Source organism: Ixodes scapularis, unplaced genomic scaffold, assembly GCF_016920785.2.
Source record: "Ixodes scapularis isolate PalLabHiFi unplaced genomic scaffold, ASM1692078v2 PGA_scaffold47__10_contigs__length_4178495, whole genome shotgun sequence".
Lineage (NCBI taxonomy): Eukaryota > Metazoa > Arthropoda > Arachnida > Ixodida > Ixodidae > Ixodes > Ixodes scapularis.
The window spans coordinates 1,458,183-1,479,586 of NW_024609876.1; the positions used below are offsets into that span (position 1 = coordinate 1,458,183).

The 21,404-nt window shown below is 52.0% G+C and overlaps 1 protein-coding gene across 1 annotated transcript; it reads left to right on the forward strand.

Moving 5' to 3' along the window:
- Positions 1-15,372: 15,372 nt before the first annotated feature.
- LOC115320261 (DNA polymerase delta catalytic subunit-like) lies at positions 15,373-19,384 on the forward strand. Its single transcript, XM_029980368.2, has one exon. It carries the CDS (start codon positions 15,373-15,375, stop codon positions 19,291-19,293), a length of 3,921 nt encoding a protein of 1,306 aa, XP_029836228.2. The 3' UTR covers positions 19,294-19,384.
- The last annotated feature ends 2,020 nt before the right edge of the window (positions 19,385-21,404 follow it).

Sequence of the window (21,404 nt, forward strand, 5' to 3'; positions counted from 1 at the left end):
TCCAACGCGACGTATATAACCGCGTCACTCATCGAGTCCTCGATTACCTGGATCGGAGGGTTCCGGAAGAGATTAGACAGCTGGGCGAGGACCCCGTTCACCTGATACGCATGCAGGAATTGGCGATTCCGACGAGAGACGTGGTCGTCAACCAATACGAGTATTGCTGATGGATCCCTGCTTTACTTCGACCGAACGAAGGGGACGTTTGGCCAGCTTCGCCGAAGAGATTACAAAGTGCGGCGAAGACGACGTGTTTGTAAATTACTTTAGAGCACCCACTGGTGAAATTCGAGATATAATACAAAGACGACTCGGACACGTGTATCGCGGAACGTTCGAGGAAGCTCGTGAAGTATTCGAAGACTATGTCCCCTCGACGCACGAGCTTGTCGTCGGACTCGTAGAATACTGGAAGGAGAGGGTGTTGCCAACGCTCGACGCGTCGGACTTTGCCAGGATGCTCAAGCCCGAGAATGTGCTTCCGCAAGACGTTGCAGCACACGTCCTGGTGACGCTACCTTTCTGCGAAAATTGGCTCGTTTACAATCGGATGCTCGGTCTCGAAGCAGCCACCACCTCATCCGAAAACATTGGCGTCATCAGCGAGTGGAACGCGAACCTGGAGCGCAGCCTACTCCGGTATTGTCTCCGACCGTACGGCGTGCGCATGAGCATCGCACTTCGAAAGTACCTACAAGTTAGCGAAGATTTTGACAGAGACTTTGGTTGGCGGGACTACGAACCGTCCCACGTGATATACGCCAAAAAATATCTCCCTTTCAAAATACAGTACACACTCTACTTTGCGTCGCACAAACACAGGGCGTTTGTGGACTTTGTTAAACGAGTACCTCGCGAGATTCGCTCAGTCGGAGAAGATCCCAGAGAACTCGTTCGATTCGACGAGGGGTTTGCAATGGCGTCCAAGGACGTTGTCGTTACCTATCCCGAGCACATAGACTACGAGAGATACGTGGAAGAGGACTGCCGCGGTACCGACGAGTAATAAACACTTTACTAGTGGTCGTGTGTGAATTTGTCTTTATTATACTCTAAGTGTACGGCGACGTTGTTTCGCCGCAAAAAAGAGGTCGGCTACACATTCCTTGATTGTTTTTGTTCCGAATAAGAGATCTTGGTCTGGTAGGAGAAAAAGGGCCACGTCGTCAACTTCGTCGATGATCCTACACGCCAAGTATCTACTGTTTGTGGAACGGTATCTCGGAACGTGTATGTGAACCGGGAGCATATGCACCGACTCCCCTTTCGAACTGTAGTCGTCCATGGACACGACTCTGTCACCGCCTCTATCTCGGGCCTTTGAGTAAGCGACGACGTCCTTTTCGAGCTGCTTCTCTCGCCACCAGCTCGTGACGGCAAAGGCACACAGGCTAGGTTCCCTTTGGCGGACCACGCAAAAACCAGTCCCCTCGCAGTAGCATTCGTAGCCCGGGTCAATCGAGTACACGACCAGACAGGTGGTACAGGCGTCGTCGTCCCGGATCACGTACACGGTCCACATGCCTAAATGCGTCAGGTACTTGGGGACGTCTCCTATGGCGTTGAGGAATCGCACAGAGTCCGCCGTGTACTTCATCTTACCTTTGAGCGGAAGACAAGTCGCCAGACTAGACACCTTGTACCTGAAATCGAGGTAATCGCGACTCGTGGGTGCCGCCGGCGAAACGCAAATTACGCGCACGCCGTTTGAGCGACACCACAGGCGCTTACACCAGTCGTTGTTGAGCGAAGCGATCGTGGGTTTCCTCTTAATCTTTTTGCAGTAGTAGTGGTACGGTCCGTTGTACTCGAAGGCCACGCGGCTTCCCTTTCGGTCGCACATTGCGTCTATCCGCAGCGACCTACTTCTTTTCTTGTCGGCGATCGCCGATGTAGTGGTAAACATTCGGTCGACGGTCAGGTCATCATGCGAGTACTGATCCGAAACGTTCCAACCGAGAGAGCGCAGATGAGCCACCATCCGCTTCTCCTTGTATCTAGAAAACATTGGCCTTTTTCCAAAAGAGCGTGGCCTGGTCCACTCTGTCGAGTATTCGAGCCGCCAAGTACCTCGCCAGAGTCTTTTCGTTCTTGAAGAGAAACGTCGGCACGTGGAACACTCGTGGAGTTTTTATATTTTCCAACGGCATGGATTGCCAGAAACGCACCTCTATATAGCCGTACTCGTCGCTAGAGCCTTCGTCGTACGCGTGCAGGTAGGCGTTCGTGGCCGGATCAAACACGTGCTCCCTCCTGATCCGGTAGCGTAACGTGTATTCCTGGGTCAGTTCGTTCGACTCTGTTACCTCTAATGTCCTTCCCGCGTCTTCAAAGAGCCTTGGCAATTCTCGGTCGACTAGGTAGGCGTAGTTGAAGGTGACCCTTGACTCAGCGTGGCTATCACTCTTTAATGGTGTCAAGGTCGTGTCCGTCAATAGACGAAAGTATATATAACGCTCCAATTGAGTTTTTGACACGACACACGGTACCACTATTTGATCGTATCCGTTTAATCGACACCACCTGCGCTTTAAAACGTCGTTGCGCGTGCGCTGCCAGTTGTCGACGGCGTAGTGGTACGGACCGTTGTATTCCACCATTAGTTTGAGGCCGGCGGAAGCGGCGTCGGCCCTATATGGCGGAGCGTTCTTCAAGTACGGGTTGCAAAAACCTGGAAACGTAACCTCTCGTAGAAATAATCGACCGGTAAGTCGAATCAGTATTATTGCCACGTCCTCGTTTATGCTCCTGTCTAGCGTTTTGTCGTATTTGATTTCCATTGTTTTAAACAAAGAGAGAAGGAACGTCCACTATGGTTCTGTCGCGACCGCGAGAATGTAGCAATTTTATTTTGTGTCCAGATTTGCAATTCGTTACGTACAGATTTATTATGGGGTCTCCCGAGCTGGCCACTACGGCCCGCGAAACGGGCTTCCAGTGGTCTGCCGTCAACATGTCGCCCTGGTTGGAGTAGACTCTCCTTTTTGCGTCTACTAGAAGGTTGAAGGACGTTTCGGAGGGGACCCAGACGTACTTTCCAAACTGCCGTAGTACGCACCAGGTTGAATGATTTTTTGTTTTTCGAGATGAAGAGACGGGTCGAAGTCCGAGTTTGCGAGCAAAGGCTCTTCTTTGACAATACGGAACGTTTGTGAGCGAATACCCAAGATACAACCAAGAATCGAGGACACATATCCGATCGCCGTGGTGATCCCAGAAACCGGGAAATATGGAGAGTACCAGGGGCGCGTCGTCTCGAAGACTAAAGCTAACGTCGGGGTGCTCGGAAACGAAGCTTCTGGTGGGAAGGGAGCTTTCAATAGGGACCTGATACCACATGCAGTAGGCTTTGCGTTCGTTACCCCCTCGTGGATACGTCTCTGACACGACAAAGAGGTAGCCGAACGACGCGTGTGTAGGGACGTAGACCGTCGTGTTGCGTCTGTCGCGGCAACATTGAACGCAACCCATAGTCGCGTGCCGACTTCCGTCCACTATTTTCATGAAGGACATCACGTACTGGGGGAAATTGTACAACAGGTCCCCGAACGTTATCGCGTTCATTTTCTTCCTAGAAGGCATTATCCTTTCTTTAATTGAACGGGTTATATATAGAAGACGCCATTACACGATTTTTCTTTATGCTGGTCGGGACGTAGACGTGTTCTTCTTCCTCTTCAACGTTTCCAGAAGGGACATAACGATTGTCCAATACCGGCATCTCTAGTTTTGCGAGCGATTTGGATAACTGGAGGAAGTCTACCTGTAATGCCTTGTCCACCATTGTTGGAGCGGGTGCCTGTGCGTAATACTCTACCGCGGGTACTTTTGTCACGTCGCTTACACTCGAGGTCTCGCATTCGTGGAGGAGTCGCTCGATGTATTCCTTGCAGATAAATTCTCCCTGGACGACGTTGTTTAGGCTCTTGTCGATGGGACGGAGGGAGACGTTACTCGGCTGTAGGTTTTGGAGTCGCGAGTGGAGGTGAAATAAACTAGCCTTCGGTAGTATGGAGAAGAGAGCGTGGTGTTGGTTTGTTTTGTATGCAGCGTACACGAATGATACGAAGCGCGTGGACTTAAAAAATAGTGTCATCCAGTTGGAAGGGACCGGCGAGCAGAGTTGAGCCAGGTTGCTGGAAGACCTACGCACCCCCCTGTAAGCCACCACCACCGGTTCCAAGAGCTTGATCACAGGGTGTTTGGCCAGACGTATCCATAGGTCTGGTTCGTACCACTCGCTACTAAAGACGAGACCGTCGTCCAACAGCTTGGTGATGTGCTTGAGTGCTGCCGAACGTGCGTCTCCGAGATCTGTCTGTATCTGGATCGGTCCCATGGTGCTGTAGTAGAGTTCCATAAAGTCCACGATAGTCTGAAAGACTTTATTGCGCATGGCCATATGGGCCACGCGCTTGGAGTGTGTGTTGCATTCCGAATTGAGTACCTCCTTGAATCGGTTTAGCGACGCCTTGCCGTTTTCGGCGGCATACATGGCGTATAGTAGCGTGTACATTGTCAGGTGGCGTCGACCTTGAATTTACGCGGAATGTAGAGCGGAGCTGTTGGCTTTCTTCGTCGCTCGAGACCGTTCTTATTGGTCACGATTCTAAAACAGACGCCGCACATGAATATAACTCGACTCATTTCGTCTGCGCAAAAACCCTGACTGGTAGTTTTAATTATGTTGGAAGGTTTATGACAACACAACGGCATCGTTACAATACTTTTTATTATTTGCTTCCAGGCGACATGGGCACGCACCTCGTGGGGCAACGGATGTGCACCCTCGACGACGACGAGGCCGCTTTGCTGTTGGAAAAGAAGCCGCCTGCAAACTGCCAAGAATTTATCGGAGCCAAGCTTGACAACGAATACAGAAAGTACATTTACAGGCTGGTCCTCGATTTCGACTGCCGGGCCGACGAACCGCCGCTAGACTTGGACGAGGTCGTCGCGAGGAGCGGTAAGGGCGCCGCTCATCTAGTACGCACTTATCGGTCCTTGCGGATGGGGGAGACCGATAGGGAAGACGCTCACATCATCAAGTGCGTGCTTACGAAGCGGACTAAGCAAGTGGACGGGCAGCGAGTGACGCGGTGGCACGTTCACTATTCCAATTTTGTCATCCTCTCGCACGTTGCTCGCAACGGAAATCACATCCTGACGTCCGTCAGGGAGCGTATGAAGGCAGCCGTCGGAGCGTCGTGGACAGACTTGGACACCTTGGCCGGTTCCGCGCTCTGGTTGGTGTACGGCAGTCAAAAGTACAAGTCGTCTTCGGCGTACAAGTACGCCGCCACAGTCACGTTTATCGTCGACTCGTCGTCCTACGAGTATAGCTGCGAGGTGGACGAGACGGATCCCCCCGGTGGCGACAGGAGACTGCGTTTCGTCCTATCGATGCACAAGCCTGTGGACGAGGACGAGGATTTTATCGTAGACTGGGACCGAGCTTCGCCGGGTCTTCAAGAGGACCTTGTCGACAAGCAGGGAGACGAAGAATGTGCGGAGGAGAATGTGGAAGGAGAGTCTATGGCGTTTTCGATAAAGAACGACAAGTGGGGCGATCTCGAACGCGACGCTTTCGGGAACCTAAAGATTCATTACCCGTCCGGTCCACCGAGCTTCGCGGTCGGCGACGCGACCGAAAACTCACCAGAAGAGTGCATCCAGTTGGCGAAACGATATCATGGTTTCTTCAAAGTGGCCTCTAAAGAATGTCTTCAAGCCAGGGAATTTATATTCAAGTGGTCTCTCCTTCAGCTCGTATATCTCGAGAATTATGCCGACGACTATGCCCGATGGAGTCGCATGCTCTTGATAATAGCGAGCAACCTAAATTATAACGTGGGTCTGCGAATCTTTCGCCAGCTGTCGCAGACCAAGAAACTAAAGATGAAAGAGGATCCCAAGTATCACTACGACAGGGCCGTGGCCTGGCTCTGGAAATATTCTAAACCGGTGCGAAACGACGATGCCAGCGAGGAAGAAGAGGACACCGAAGAAAGCGCGGGACAGCATTCGGCCGGCAACTACGTCTGGATGAACGGTCGTTTGGACGTGGTGTACGAAAAGCCAACCGCCGACAAGAAGGAGGTGAAGCCGTATTCCTTGCCTCGACGCATCCTCCGTCTGCAACACGAACCCCTCTTTCAGATGAGCGAAGAAGAGGAAGAGATGTCGGTATGGTTGATTTCCGAAATGTCCAAGGGATACGGCCGCATCAACATGGTGCTAGAAGAATACCTGAAGCGCCTACTGCATTTAGGAAAGATCAAGATGATCCGACACAACACGGCGAACGACACGTATGAAATGTTCATCTACAACAAGTCCAACGGAGTAATGTCGGCCGAAGCGCTCAAGAGCGTCTTCCTCAAGTTACAGCTTTTGGCGGCCAAGACTTGCTTCCAGAAGGAGTACGTATCGGACAACATTATGCCTTTTATGTTGTGTCAGAAATTTATCATAAACGTGACTCGTCGCCTCGAGCGCAAGTTTGACTTTTCCGACTTGCACTCGTACTTTCAGAGTATGGCGTGCGCACATTCCGCTCACCTCACGAGCAACCGCCACCTCGTGTTTCCCAACGAAACGACGTACGACTTGTACGAGTGTAAATTTATTCCCTGGAGCGAAGATCAGGTTTGCACCGTACGCAGCGAGTGCAGGCTAGACCTCGGAAAGGACGAACTCGTTCCGCACACGTACACCGAGTTGCACCCTCTGCGTGGTGGCTTCAAGTACAGATGCAAGTTGTTTATCGACGCTGTCCACAAGGCGTTGAACATTTTCGAAAAGAACGGTCTGTCTTGCGACGTGTATCTGGTCTTGGAGAATCTGGGTCCCGTCGTGTGCGAAAAGATGGCCGAGTATGAAGACGAGGAAGAGTACATGGACGCCATCATGGACGAGCTCGTGAGCGACGCGCCGAACAAGTTTGAATTTTATTACAACCGCGACCTCTTTATATACCCCGAGGACACGTCGGACGAAGACGAGCTCGACGACGGCGAAGACAAAGTGACCACTCCCTACAAAACCCCGACCCTTAGGTTGTCTGAGCGCTACGACGAGGTTATGAATTTGTTCCTCCAAAATTCGAAGCGCGGTGTTTACATCTGCGTCATCATATATCTCCTCGCGCTACGCTTTCTACTCAAGAAGCACTATTATCTATCGGAGATGATCATGGCGCACGCATTTACCCCAACGGAAGAGGACGACGACGGAGGTCCCGTGATCTACAAAACGACACAGGTCACTTGGGATCAGCTCGTCTGGACAATGTTGATAGAAGTGTTTGGATCTAGCGAACAGGCACGCATGGTCCTGGAGTTTTTGGCACTAGGGCTCTCGACAGACAGTAACGGGAGATTGGTCATGTTTCTCCACGGCCAGTCTACGAACGGAAAGTCAATGTTTCTGGAATTGGTCAACAAGATGTTTGGAAAGGACAATCTTTTGGTTCGACACTTGCCGTCCAATTTCTTTACGTCAAAGTCGGACCAGCGCATGGACGCAACCTTCCGTTACAACGCCGAGGAGGTGCGCTTTGTGATAGAGAGCGAGATGCCGATTTTGGACATGGACGAAGGCGGTCGCCGGAAATTTAAGCAATATACCGGAGGCGATACGGTGGCCAACCGCCAACCCTACGATCGTTGCAACAACGATTTCATACTCACTTCCAAATTTCTCACGGCCTCCAACGACTTACCGTACATTCCGCTACACATGAGCGCCGAACAGAAGCGAATCATGATCGTACCGGCCCTGTCTACCTTTATCCAGGACCAGGCCCTCTTGCGGCGCAACCTAATCGGCAACATGGTCGCGGATCGCTATTGCCGACTCTTTTTTAACGTAGAGTATCCGCGCATCAAGCTCGACTACGTCGTCAATATGAACCAACAGGCCAACACCATGTTTCCTCAAGACAATATAAATCTGCACTATAAAAAAATTTGCTTTCCGCAGTATTACCAGGATATACTGTCGGAATCCTTTATTCAGACAATCAAGCAGCCAGCGAGATTCATCCCCACACAGAGATGGCTCGTGGGCAACAGAAATTACGTTCGTCCAGACTTCAAGGAGAAGATGGGCGCCGCTCTCTGCAGGATCCTACTGGAGCACGTCGTACCGTCGATGGGTGGGCTAAAGGACTCTTCAAAGACCGTCAACAAACTAGAGACCTACGTGTCGGACAACCAATCTCTCTTTGCCAGTTACAAGAAAATCTTGTACGCTATCCTAAAGAAACTCGTCGTGCAGCGAAAGGGCTACAGGGTCCTGACGCACCACCTCCGTGTTCAGGTCCAGGAAGAGCTATCCCTGCGACGGGAAGCGATTCGAGGTCTTTTATTTGGTCGCTATAGAAACGCAGGTTCCGAGGCCTTTGAAGAAATTGACAGCGCGGTCAAGTCGGATCGCTCGTTTTGTTACTGTCTACGCGAATGCAACTTTGACCTGACGACCGCCAAAGACGGAGTCCAGCTCAACGATTTTCAATACATCGAAGAGTTTCTGGACGACCGTGCTAAGCGATACATCTCGCCGATCGAGGGGTTGCTGTTGCGCGAAGACTTGAAAAAGTACGCGTCGAGTAACCTGTACGAGGGCCCGAGCGAACACGAAGTGGAGCGGACGAGACGGACCTGTATGTTTGATCCGGCGGTCGATCGGGACTTGGTCTACGGTTCGCGCGGATCCAACGAAAAAACTAGAGGGGAGAAGCGTGGAGGATCTACATACATGATCCTAAAGGCCAAGAAACGAATGGTGGTTAACGTGGCACGCCGCGTTAATCTGCTGTAAATCACTATAGGGCTGGAATTTCCTCTTCTTGCTGCAGCGGCTCGACCGGAACCTGTAGTACTTCGTCGACGACAGGTTCGTTTATCGCCAAGTCGTTCTCTTCGTCGTCTGACACTTCGACGTACTCGTCAAGGTTTTCCTCGCCTACGTAGGGCGGAATGTCGAACGCACCAGTGTCGGAGTGTTGTCCCAGCACGCTAGAGAGGTACCTTACGACATGTTCTTTCTTCGCATCGTCGTTAATGCCGATCTGATCGATGATACCCATTGCCTCGATGTAGTCGTGGTTGTCGTAATCTTCTCCTCCCTCCATATCAACATCCATATTTTCGTCATCACCCGGAGGCGCTACTCGTTGATTTGGCATAAAGCGTGAACATCGGGGGTCCATCATGTCTCGCCAGAGCGTCTGGAAAGTCGGCAGCAAACGCTCTCCGTATATTCTTTCTAAGGACTTTACAAAGTCGAGGAGAGTGTCGGAAGGAAAATAGCCATGGACGTTTCTCATCATATCTATAAATTCGAGCGCCATGTACACCGGATTCGCTACGCACATGTATGGTTTGAGATTGGGCGTCGTGTATTCGTACGTCGGCTTGTCTTCGTCTATCTCGAGCTGCCGAACAAGATCCAAAAAAAGATACATGGGCACCTTGGCCAGGCCAGGATTGTTCGTGGCCGTACTCAAGAGACGTTTCAATAAATGTGGCAACGTCCAAAAGAAGGACTGCCAGAAAGCGAGCGTGTTGATTATGTGTTCTGTGTACAATATCAAGCCAAACTTTAGAAAGGCGCTAAACTGTAATTCGACGTACATTTGAGCGACGCGGAGACATAGTAATCTCTTTTTGGCCGACATGTACTCTGAGAAATTAGATATTTCAAAGGGATACTTGCCGGTATATATTACTTCAACCGCCCTAACAAATACATCGAGGTCCGAATACTTGGTGACGCTACCTTGAAGGTAGGGATTGATTCGAGTCATGTTTGCCAGCAGGTTCAGTAGAAAGACGTTGTCGCACGCGTGGGAACGCAGCACGTCGGCGATTGAAAGGAGTCGTAGGTCGGGCGCGACGTAAACGTTGTACAGGTCGCGTACGTTGCTGTTTGCCATACCCATAAACACGAGGGCGTGGCTGCCTCTGAGGAAACTGTCGGAGGCCGCACGGTCTTGGGGTTTGGTAAAGTCCAGCTCGGTATTGTTGGACGCGTACACGACCGGGACCACGACTCCGTATTTCTTGCCGATTTTCTGGGTGCTTTCCTTGAGTTGCGGTACGGAAACGTCCAAGATGTCAAAGCCCTGGAGGAGCGCGTTTAGTCTGTGTATGGCGGTGGGTAACATGACGGTCGTGCCGCTAATTTCGAAGAAGCGAAATATCTGCTGAACGCGCGTCAGGGCGTTGTCGAGAAAGTCGGGTGGTCGGTCTGGGGACACGGGTTCGTGCTTTAGGTTTTCGATAAATTCGGACACGAGCTTGCGGTACTCGGCCGTCGTCTGGTCGTTTGTAGTACGTTTGTTACGCCACACGTGCTTCATGATGTTGAGGAAATTCTTTTCGACGGTAAAGTAATTTGGCAAGAGGTGGATCAGAAGGTAGACCGTCTGAACGTTGATGTATTTGCGTGGCATGGGCGTAGTCTTGGCTATGGGCTCGATGCCCACAAAGGCGCTTTCGAACGAGGACGACGAGCTCGGGTTCTGCGCTGCCTCGACGCCCTGTTTGTTTATGACGCTGCCGAAAATGGTGCGGGTCGGACGCGCGGGTTTGATTACGATGGCGTCGCTCTGCGATAGAATGTATGGCATGAGATTGTCCATGTTTTGGATCGAACTCAACCACTTGTTGAAGACGCGCATGTTTTTCTGAAATTCGAACGGTTCCCCGTATTTTCTCAGTGTGGGTACGAGCTCAAAGAGTTTGGAGAGGTATTCGTTTTCGCGCTCGTTTAGCTTGTAATCTGCCAACTCGGTAAACATGCGCTGAGCGACCGAGTGAACGAACGAAGCCCCCGAGAGCTGCAGTCGGCGCGGGGACGTGTCCACGTCAAATAATTTGGCCAACACGCGAACGTCCTCCACGGTAACGTTCAGCTCCGTTTGTTCGTCGGCGAAATGAACACCCCTGGGTCGGTCTGCCATTTTTTTATTTAGTCTTTTTCTCTTTTTGGGCAATCTCGATGAGTTTCTTCCTCAAGATCTCGGCCCTTCGTCGCCGCGTTGGTGTCTTCCACGGCGCCGCAATAGACACCCTTGGAGTAGGTTACGATCTCTTGGTCGCAGATGCAATCGACGTAGTATACGATGTCTGCGTCGTCCGCACCCACGATCGAGTCTCAAGCGCCGTCAGACTCGAGAAGGCATTCACGGAAAACAGGTACTCGAGTCTGTAGTCGTTCAGAAATTCCAAATCGAGGATGCTTCGCCCCCAGTCTCTCCCCCCCCCACGGTAACGTCCAGCTACGTCTGTTCGTCGGCGAAATGAAACCCCCTGGGTCGGTCTGCCATTTTTTATTAAGTATTTTTCTCCTTTTGGGCAATCTCGATGAGCTTCTTCCTCAAGGCCTTGGCCCTCGTCGCAGCGTTGGTTGCTTCCACGGCGCCGCAGTAGACACCCTTGGAGTAGGTTACGGTCTCTTGGTCGCAGATGCGATCGACGTAGTATACGATGTCTGCATCGTCTACACCCACGATCGAGTCGCAAGCGCCGTCAGACTCGAGGAGGCATTGAGACAGGATCTGTTCTCGCTTGAAGGCGATTCGATTCAACAACGCGTCGTCTATCGTTTCCATCGCGTCGCAGCTACCCAGATCTATAGCTGGGTCCAGGCCCTCGTCGTTTGTGCCGGCATCCTTCAGGGCCTTGTAATATTCGTACCCGGCCGCCACGGAAGCGGTGTGAGTTGTAAATATAGACTTGCAGCGATCGTCGATGTCGGTTCGGAACCCCACGGGAAACAGGTACTCGAGTCTGTATTCGTTCAAAAAATCCAAATCGAGAATCTTTCGCCCCAGCTTTATGCGGTCAGGAAACGCGTCGTAGAGTGCGTCCAGAGTCTCGGCCGGATTCAGGACGGTCGGGTACCAGTCCATGGGTTCGTTCGAGTATATCCTACGGACGTCGTACTTGTTGTCCCTACACGCTTCCAAAAGGTCGAGCAAAGGCAGGAGGGGTAGGTATCCGACGTCGGATCCATCGACGCTCACCACGCGAAGTAGTTTGGCGTACATGACTGGTTTGTTGTGAAAGAGCGCCAGCCAAAAGATGGAAGGATAACATTCGTAACGGTTGTACGCCAAGATGCTCGTAAAATTTGTCTCCAAGTAGGCGCATCCGATGGCCAGGCAAAAGTATCTCTTGTACAGCGACACGGTTTTGGGGCTGCCCCACGAATAGAGCCCGCTCTCTATCACTTCTGCCGCTCGTGCAAATACCTGCATATCCGTGTAGTTACCGTACAGCTTGAGTCTGGTGAGTTCCTGTAGGGCTTGTAGGCACCAGAGACTGTCGGCGCTACCCGATTTGATCACATCGGATGAACGATACAGGCGCAATTCGGGACTGACGTAGTAGTTCCAGACTTCGTTGTGTCGCAGGTTTTGGTCCCCGAGCACTAGTTTGATTATCGAGTACACCACGTATGCCCTGGTGCATGTCTCCGCGGCCAATTCTCGGTCGGTGGCGAAGGAGGCCTTGAACAGGACGTTGTAGTTTCGAGCCGCTCGAACGACGTTTCGCAAGAACGGATCGTCGTCGTTCACGTCTCGCAAATCGTGCCACCGGAGTAGCGCGTTCACCGCCTGCAAAGTTTGGTGAAGGGGCACATCTTTGGTGACCTGAGGAGTAACTTTGCAAAGGGTCATGTCCAGTACGTGTGGGTGGCGTTCGCTCATGATCCCTTTCAATAGGAGCATGGCGGTTGGCGATAACCAGCGGGGTAGGGAGAGAGACGGGCTTCCGTCGTTTCGTTCTCTGTTTGGAGAATCGACGACCTCCACGCCGAGACGGACGTAGTTGACTATGTCTCGTCCTTCGCTATAGCAATCCGTCGGGTTCTCGCATTCTGACAGCTGCCTAGTTGGAGGTCCCGACACTAGCTTGCAAGTCACGAGCCTGTCCGGTCTTCTTCGACTCTGATGGGCGAATGCGGCGTTGGGTTGGTCGTCTTCGTCCTCGTCGTATAGGCTCCATACGCGTTCGCTATACTTTGCGTTGGGGTACCGCTTATAATCGTGCATAAATGAGGCGAGCGGATCGATCCACTGGAAGAAGACGGCCAATACGTTTCTGGGGTCGTGGCGAGACGGAAGTTTGAGTTTGTGGATGAAGGGAAGGTAGACGAGATTATAGAGAAACTTTACGTCGTCCGTACCACCTCCGTCCCTGTAAGAGGTGAGGCGTCTCGTAACAGAATCGACTATTGCTTCGTACAAGTCCTTACCTGTCTTTAGACGTCGTTCGTCTATGTTTAGTCTGTTTGCGAGGATCTTTGCATCTGCGACGGTTAGATACGGTGCCGACATGTTTTTATTCTAAACACACCAGCCATTTGTAGGGATCCAAAAACTTTATTATTTTCAAATGTAGCGCACGCCAACGTCCAAATTCTGTGGGATCTTGGCAAAGACGTATTCGAGTTCCATGTGCGGCAAGAGGATTTCTGGTCTCAGGTCTTCCGGCGCAAATTGCATGTACGATAGCAGATGACCGGCAAAGTCCCTCGCTCTGATTTCGTTGGGCCCGTTAAAGTTGACGATGTCCTTGAGTGCGTTGGCGTACTTGACGAACGCGTAGATCGGAGCAAATATTTTGGGGTACTCGCTCGACACGCCGGGAAGTTTGCCGTAGCAAAAATGGACGCGACCGTCCTTTGATTTGTTGTCGGCGAGCACGCCGGCCATCTGCATGTTGCAGTCCAAGACCAGTCGGAAGAGGAAAGTGACGATTTCGTAGCGTTCTTCTTGCTTCGCCTTGTTTCGACCGTGGTGCAGAACAAAATCTAGATACTCGGGTCTCTTTTCGAAAACCGAATGTAGCACGTACAGGTTGGTCTGTAGGGCCTTTAACCGTCTACACTGCACGTAGTCTCTAAACTTTACCAGGTAGTATGCTTCCAAAAAGGCTAGGCAGAGATAGCGTTTCTCCAGAGATATCACGTCGACCGGGTGGTACTTGCTGCCAAACGGGTAGCGGCCCGTGGCCACCGCCTCCTCGGCCCTCGAAATGATGTGTTTGTCCTTGTAGCCAGCCTCGATTCTTGCGTCGCTTGGCACCAACATCAGGAGGCGTTCTAAAGCGCGCAGGCAAAAGGTGGACGTGGCCGCGTGCGTCGTCAACACAGAAGTGAGCGTGTCCACCTTGCACTTGTCTGTCACGTACAGCTTGTACAGGTCGTGCGGTCTCAGCGAATCGCCTGAGGCACCCATGAGCATCTTAATTAGGTAAAATCGTAGCATGTTGCAAGTGTTCTTCTCGAGAATCTGCTTGTCGGTCGCCAGTGAGGCCTGAAAAACGACGTTACGCTTGCGCGCCGTTATGTTTATGCGCTTCAGAAAGGTTTGCGAGTCGTTAGAATCGAACAGGTCAAAGGCTTGCAACAGTCCGTTAATGTTGTCTATGGCCTGTCGCATGTTGATTTGGGACTCGCGCGAAGATTCAATTTTTTTCGAAACTATACAACACGCCAGGTCCAGATTGAGTGGCTTGTTGTAAGTCAGGATCTCGCCAATCAGTAATAGACTCTGTACGCTCAGGTGCTTGACGTACGTCGGGTAAATGGGCGTGACCGTCATCGAAGTGTTGGGTTCTTTGAGGGCGTTCGTGTTTAGGGCATTTTTCTTTGACTTGGCCGCCGTTGCCACGTCCACAACGTCCAGTTCCATCGGGCAATCGGTCTTGTAGGCCACGGACACGTCGGGGACGCGCCGCACTTTATCCAACCACCCCATAAAGTACTGGAGTAGAACCTTAAAATCGGTCGTCTTGGGTGGCGACGACGTCGGCAGGACTTCTTCCAGCACCTCGGTCATGTAACCCAGGGCCCTGTCTACTCTGCAATTCTCCTGAATCTCGGAAAACATGCGAGACACCACCAAATGCACAAACTGCGCGCCCGTCATGGCCTTGTCCGCGCTCAGCGCAATTCCGAATCGATCGGCGGCGGCTCGCACCTCGGTGTTACGCGCGCGCGGATAGTCGTACGTACTGAGGTTGACGACGGTGTTTTCGTGTTCCATGATCACGCCGCTAACGGCGTCCACGTGCGTAAACTTGTTTGTGACGTACTCGTTGGCATTTTCACCCAGTCTGATGTGGACCGGGTCTTTCTCTAGCAGCGGATCCATATTTTATTTATAACCTTTTTATGACCTCGGTCGTTATCGGAAGCTCCGCCTCACGCGCCATAAATATATCGAGGGGGGTCGCGGCGGATCCATATTTTATTTATAACCTTTTTATGACCTTGGTCTTTATCGGAAGCTCCGCCTCACGCGCCATAAATATATTGAGGGGGGGATCGCGCTCCGTATGCCGCATAAAGATGTATCTCTACGCCGTCGACTACGAGTACGTGTACGACAAGTTTAGCGGCAACTCGAAAATGGCGATTTATTGCAAAAGAAAGGGTCGCGACGGTCTGTACGTGTCCTGCGTGGTGTACGTGCTATGGTCCAGCTACCTTTACGTTTCCGTCAAGGAATGCGCCATTTACAAGTACGAACGATGGGGTGGAAACGAGGACGACAACGAGTCCGACGCCGACTATGTCAGGCGTGATGTCGTGGATGGGCGACTGCAGCGACAGAAACTCGAAATGTCGTCGGCTTCCAACGTGCGGTGCGAGGTGGTCGAGAAGCTCAACGGCTATGGATTCCGCGAGGCTGAAGACGTCTACCTCAAGGTGTACATCTCGGACCCCAAACTCATGCGGGCGTTTCTCCAAGGCATGCCGGCCGGATCCACCTTTGGCGGCCAAGTGGATTCCATCATCCAGTTTATGGTGGACCTCGAGGTTGCGCCCTGGCTCTACGTAGAGGACGACAAGATACGAAGCCTGCAGCGGAACGGCACCTGTTTTTCGCGAAGAATCGAGGAGTTTGAAGTCGTGGACTGTAGGGATCTGAAGCCGGTCGTCGAAGAGTTTGAGTTTGATTTCGACGCGGCCGACAACACACGTGCGTCGCACTGGGACTTTGGTAACCGCATCGTGGATTGCCGAACGCACTGCCGATTTCTGCACTCGGACACCTGCAATCTAGAAGAGTTTGCCGCTGAGCTGAAGAGGCAGCACGTCAACGTTACCCGGTCTTTGGCGGGGCCTTCGCGTTACTATCTCCGCGTCTGCCACGAAAAGGTGAACACCGACTTTAAGCTAAAGTGGGATGACGACTACGTGCGGTTCGAGAAGGGACCGACGAAGGCCGTGACGATAGTGGACAGGGCCACGAACGAGGCACACTGCACCTTCGACGATTGGCTGTGGCGTTGTGGACGGACGGCGACTGGGATCGCCATCTCGAGAAAGTTTGAGTGTAGGGAAAAGTTTAGCTACCGCAAACCACTCGACATACCTCCCGTGGTCACAATGTGCTTTGACATAGAGTGCATAAGCGACGACGAAGTGAACTTTCCCATCGCCAAGCTGGGGGATTCCATAATTCAGATTGCCTGCGTCACCGTACACGACATGCTTCGCACAAAATTGACCGACTATTCGAAAGCCGACTGCATACAAAAGACCGTGTTTACGGTGGGCTACTGCTCGCCCATCCCCGGCGTCAGAGTCGTGAGCTGCATCGACGAGAAGGAGCTGCTGAGGGCATTCAACTCGCACTTTGTCGAGATGGACCCGGACATTGTCACCGGCTACAACATAATCAACTTTGACTTTCCCTACGTGTTGCAGCGAATGGACATGCTCAAGGTGACCCAGACTATGAGCAGACGCAAGTGGTGTCGGTGGACCCACTACCACAAATACGCCAGTGGTCGCATCGAGTATTTCAAGCCGCCGACGCCGGACAACCTGGCCAGTCCGGAATGGCGCAAGTGCGTGCGCGACAACCAGGCCAAGTCGTGGAACACGGAGATAGTCTTGACCACGCCGTCGCGGGTCGTCATCGACATGTACAAGATTATTCAGGAGGGGCAGTTTCGCTTGCGGCGGGAGACGCTGGACGCAGTCTCTTCGCACTTTCTCGGCGGTGAGACCAAGGAAAACGTAAAGTACAAGGACATGTTTCGGCTCTTTCACGGCGGACCCGACGATAGGAAAAAAATTGCGAGTTACTGCGTCCAGGACTGCATGCTGCCCCTCAAACTGATGACCAAGCTCACGACGCTCGCCTCGACGCTCCAGTTTGCCAAGGTCAACATGATACCGATGCGCTACGTGCACGGAAAGGGGCAGCAGATCAGGGCCTTTTCTCTGATTTTGCACGAGGCGAAGGCGCGCAACATGATCTTTCCCTCCTTTGTGCCGCCCGTCGGTATGGACAGTTTCCAGGGGGCCACCGTCGTGGAGCCGTGCAGGGGCTTTTACCAGAGCCCGGTGCTGACCTTGGACTTTGCGTCTCTTTACCCCTCGATAATCATTGCTTACAATCTCTGCTTCACGACGCTCAAGACCAACGTCGGAGAAAACGTCGGCGAGATGGTCTATCACCGGAACGCGAGGCTGGTGTGTGACAAAGTGTCGGACGAAGAGCCTCGGAGGCAGGCCACGATAGGGGCGGTTTTCTCTCGTGACATCAAGCCTGAGCTCAAGAAGAAGCATAATGTCAAGCGATTGCAGAGGGGGCAAACCACTTTGGATAAGTTTGTATCCAAACCTCGCCAGACGTCCGTACCCGCCGCTGTCGCGCGAGCATCCGCCTCGCACAAAGAGGAGGTGGAGTTTGCCAACGGCGAGATCCTAACCCCGTCCGGCGATCGCTTCGTCGACCCGAGCGTGAGACTGGGCGTCATCCCGAAGGTGATTGTTCGACTCCTAAACGCTAGACGCGAGGTCCGCGCGGAGATGAAGAAGGAGACTGACCCTTTCGTCAAGATGCTGCTCAACAACCAGCAACTGGCCATAAAGTGCACCGCCAACTCGATGTACGGCTTCACCGGTGCGCTCGAGAAGGGAGTGCTATCTTGCGTGCAAGTGTCGCGCAGCGTCACGGCCTTTGGCAGAAGACTCATCGGCAGGACCAAGGCGTACGTCGGCGAGTATCAGGAGCGCGTCGACGACGGCGAGTTTGCCGAGGAGTACGTCGAGGTCCCTCCGCCGCGCAACCTTTCCGTAATATACGGCGACACTGATTCCGTGATGATCAAGACGCCAGACGGAACCAGCATCGAGACTGCTCTCGTGTGGGGCGAGAAAATTTGCGAGTGGATCAACGGACATTACCGGCGTCCCATAGAGTTGGAGTTTGAAAAGATTTATTGCCCATACATTCTATTTACGAAAAAGCGCTACGCCGGTAGGATGTTTGTCGACGCCAACACTCCTCCCAAGGTCGACTGTAAGGGCCTGGAGAACGTGCGGAGAGACACCTGTCCCTACGTGTCGGAAGTCGTCTCCGAGACCATTTCGATCCTGGTGGAGAAGAACGACGTGAAGGGTGCCGTGGCATACGCGAGCAAAGCCCTGTGCGACCTGAAAAACCAGAAGGTGACCATAGACAAGTTGTTGATGACCAGAGCCTTGAGTAAAAAGGAATACAAATCTACGATGCCTCACGTCGAGGTGGCCAGGAAGATGGCGAGTCGCAATCCAGGTTCGGAACCGCGGGGAGGAGAGCGCGTTCAGTTTGTGATGAAGGCGTTCAAACCCTACGAGGTGGAGAGGCTACGGGGGACAGATTACCTTACCGGCAAGCTGGTAAAGGCGGCCTATCGCGCCGAAGACCCGGCCCATCTCTTGAACTCGGTCGACGAGGACATTGACTACGAGCACTACGTCAAGATGCTGAAGCCGCCGCTACTCCGGATATTTAGCGTCGTCCTCGCGTGCCACGAAGCGGAGGCAGCGCGGATCGTCTTTGGCGCAAGCGACGGCATTCGTAATCGTCCTGCGCTCGAAACGAGTGCGCCGTTGGCCAGGTTTGTAGTCCGCCAGCCTCGCTGTACGAAATGCAGAAAGAGAAAGAGCTCGTCTTCCGTTGACCAAGGATGCGACTGCGGCGCTAATGACGGCGACTGCGACGAGTCCGTCCACGACGGGATCGGTGCACATGCCGAGAAGGTCTTGAACTTTTTAGATATATGTAAGCGGTGCACGGGCAAAAAGTCGGCGGGGGAAATCTCGTGCACGAACCAGGACTGTAAATATTTTTTCGTGCGGAAAGAGTGCGCGCGATTATTCGATCGGCGCTACGGCAAAGTGTCTCACGCGGAGTGCAACGAGTGTCGCGAAAAACCGTGTTCGGTGGCCCTGTGCATGCGGGAGCTGCGGGACATGTTGGACTGGTGACGTCTTCGTTGACTAATAAAAATATGTATCAACCCAATCAGAATACGAATATCAGAATTCCTATAGATTTGTTTATCGCGTACTGGCGCGGTGGCGGGACCTTTGGAGTGAGTCAATTGTACGAACATTTGAAGGAATCGGCTTGGGCTGAGATATTGCAAAGTACCACGGGATTTTTTAGCGCTCTAAACATTAATACTCTAGTCAAGTGTTTAAAGAACACGACTCACGGTCAGTTGGCTGCTAACTATGCGAACGCCGCGCTAGTGCCCGCCGGCTTCGACGTCGTTTGGAAATACAATCCTTGGATACGCGTTAATGACCAAGCTGGTGCGGAAATCTCCGCTTTGAAATGTAGAGAAACGTACAAGGCTGGCACGGATGAAGTTCAAATTACTCCGGATGTTACACATAAAGCTCTTTTCCAAAAAACACCAAAGGACGATGTTTACGATAAGGCCCCCACGTTGCAAATCGTTTTGATTCCGAATCAAAACAACGGACACTGTCTTTCTATAGACTTTGACATATACGCGTATAACAGTTATAGGATGGGTCGCGAAGTAGTCACGCCCGCCGTGTACACCGCACTCGCCAAGAGCGTCGAAGTGTTGTATTCGCAAGGTGCGCGCTCGCTAGCACCTACGTATCTATTCCCAACGGTGCAAAGATTGATGTCCTTCAAGAATGTTTTAGAAAACGAAGAACACGTGCGCATATACGACGCACTATTCATGCACCCTTACAGGAGCGACTACGCGCTCTGGACCGAAATTTGCGACAGGCTGGACCCCATCGTGGGGGTGCGAAGCCACGTCGAGTTTAACGGAGTTCTCGCCACTCTGAAAGAGCTTCAAACGAAAATCGAAACGTTTTGCGGGTTCGGAGCGGCTTCGGTGGGTATACACTATACGCAATCGATCGATCCCAACGACGAAGTCATACAGACCAGTTCGGCATTGTCCGTGTTTTCGCACAGAACGATTCCCGACACCTTGGTGAACAAGCACCAGTTACCAACGTTTCACGACGACGCCATCAACTGTCTACTCGTTGGCGTGAAAGAAATGTATCCGCTCAATGCGACGATTTCCGTCCGGTATTGCGCTCTGATTTGGTTGTACAAGGCCATGGTGACCAAGAAACACTTGCCCGTCCTCAAAGCTTTAGAAAAGTGTAGACCCGTTACGCTCTATGTCTGCAAGATGCTTTTCGGAGATATTAACGAAGACGAAACGTACGACGCTACGTTGGCGTCTATGGATAAAAGAATCAAGAGGGCCATAATTTTTAACTCCGAATGTTATCCGGCCGTGAAATCTATACAGGCGTACGGACAAGCCGGTAACACTGTCGTAGATGCGGTATGCCCTTACATTGCACAAGATAACGATTTTAAAGAAGTCATGATAGCTGCTTTAGAAGTTTTTAAAAGCGGATCGGTGTATCCTGTGAGTTGGCAACACGGGACCTCGTTTTTTCTCAAAAAGCCCAACGGTCAGGCCACCGATTCGAATGTAGTGTTAATGGATTTAATAACGAAGGACGAATGGTCTGTCGGCTATGTCCTACAACCTCTATGCGACAAGCCGACGTATACGACGTATCCTGCAAATACGGAACATATATTTAACGCTAAAGGCGATCAGCACCTTAAAGAGACGCAGTGCGTGTTCGGTCAAATGACCTTGATAGAAAGGCTATTAAGTTTGTACTACGCGTCCGACGCATCTCCTAAGAAAGGTAATAAGGCCGGCGCAAATTATCTAGAAGAGCCTGCCGTAGATCCCCTACCGACTCAGTTAACGTCCTTCGTGAGCTTGTACACAAGGACTAAAGACGTTCCTTTACAGAGACTACAGATACACGAAAACGTGAATTATTTGGCCAAGCTATGCAGTGGAGAGGACGCTTGGGCACCAGGAATGTGCGAGATTCTACTTCGCTGTATCGATAAGATGGATCCCACGCACGAATATGTTACAATGTACAATAAGAAACACGAAGACGTGGGAGTCGATTCGGCCATTAAAGATGCCGTCATACAGATCGTTCTGACTGCCATCAAGGACAAATCTATGGAACCTTTAAGGTCGAACGAGGTTCCTCTA

Bases quoted from the DNA above. Each gene is read 5' to 3' on its own strand.
- LOC115320261 (XM_029980368.2), top strand. From the start codon at position 15,373: ATGTATCTCTACGCCGTCGACTACGAGTACGTGTACGACAAGTTTAGC.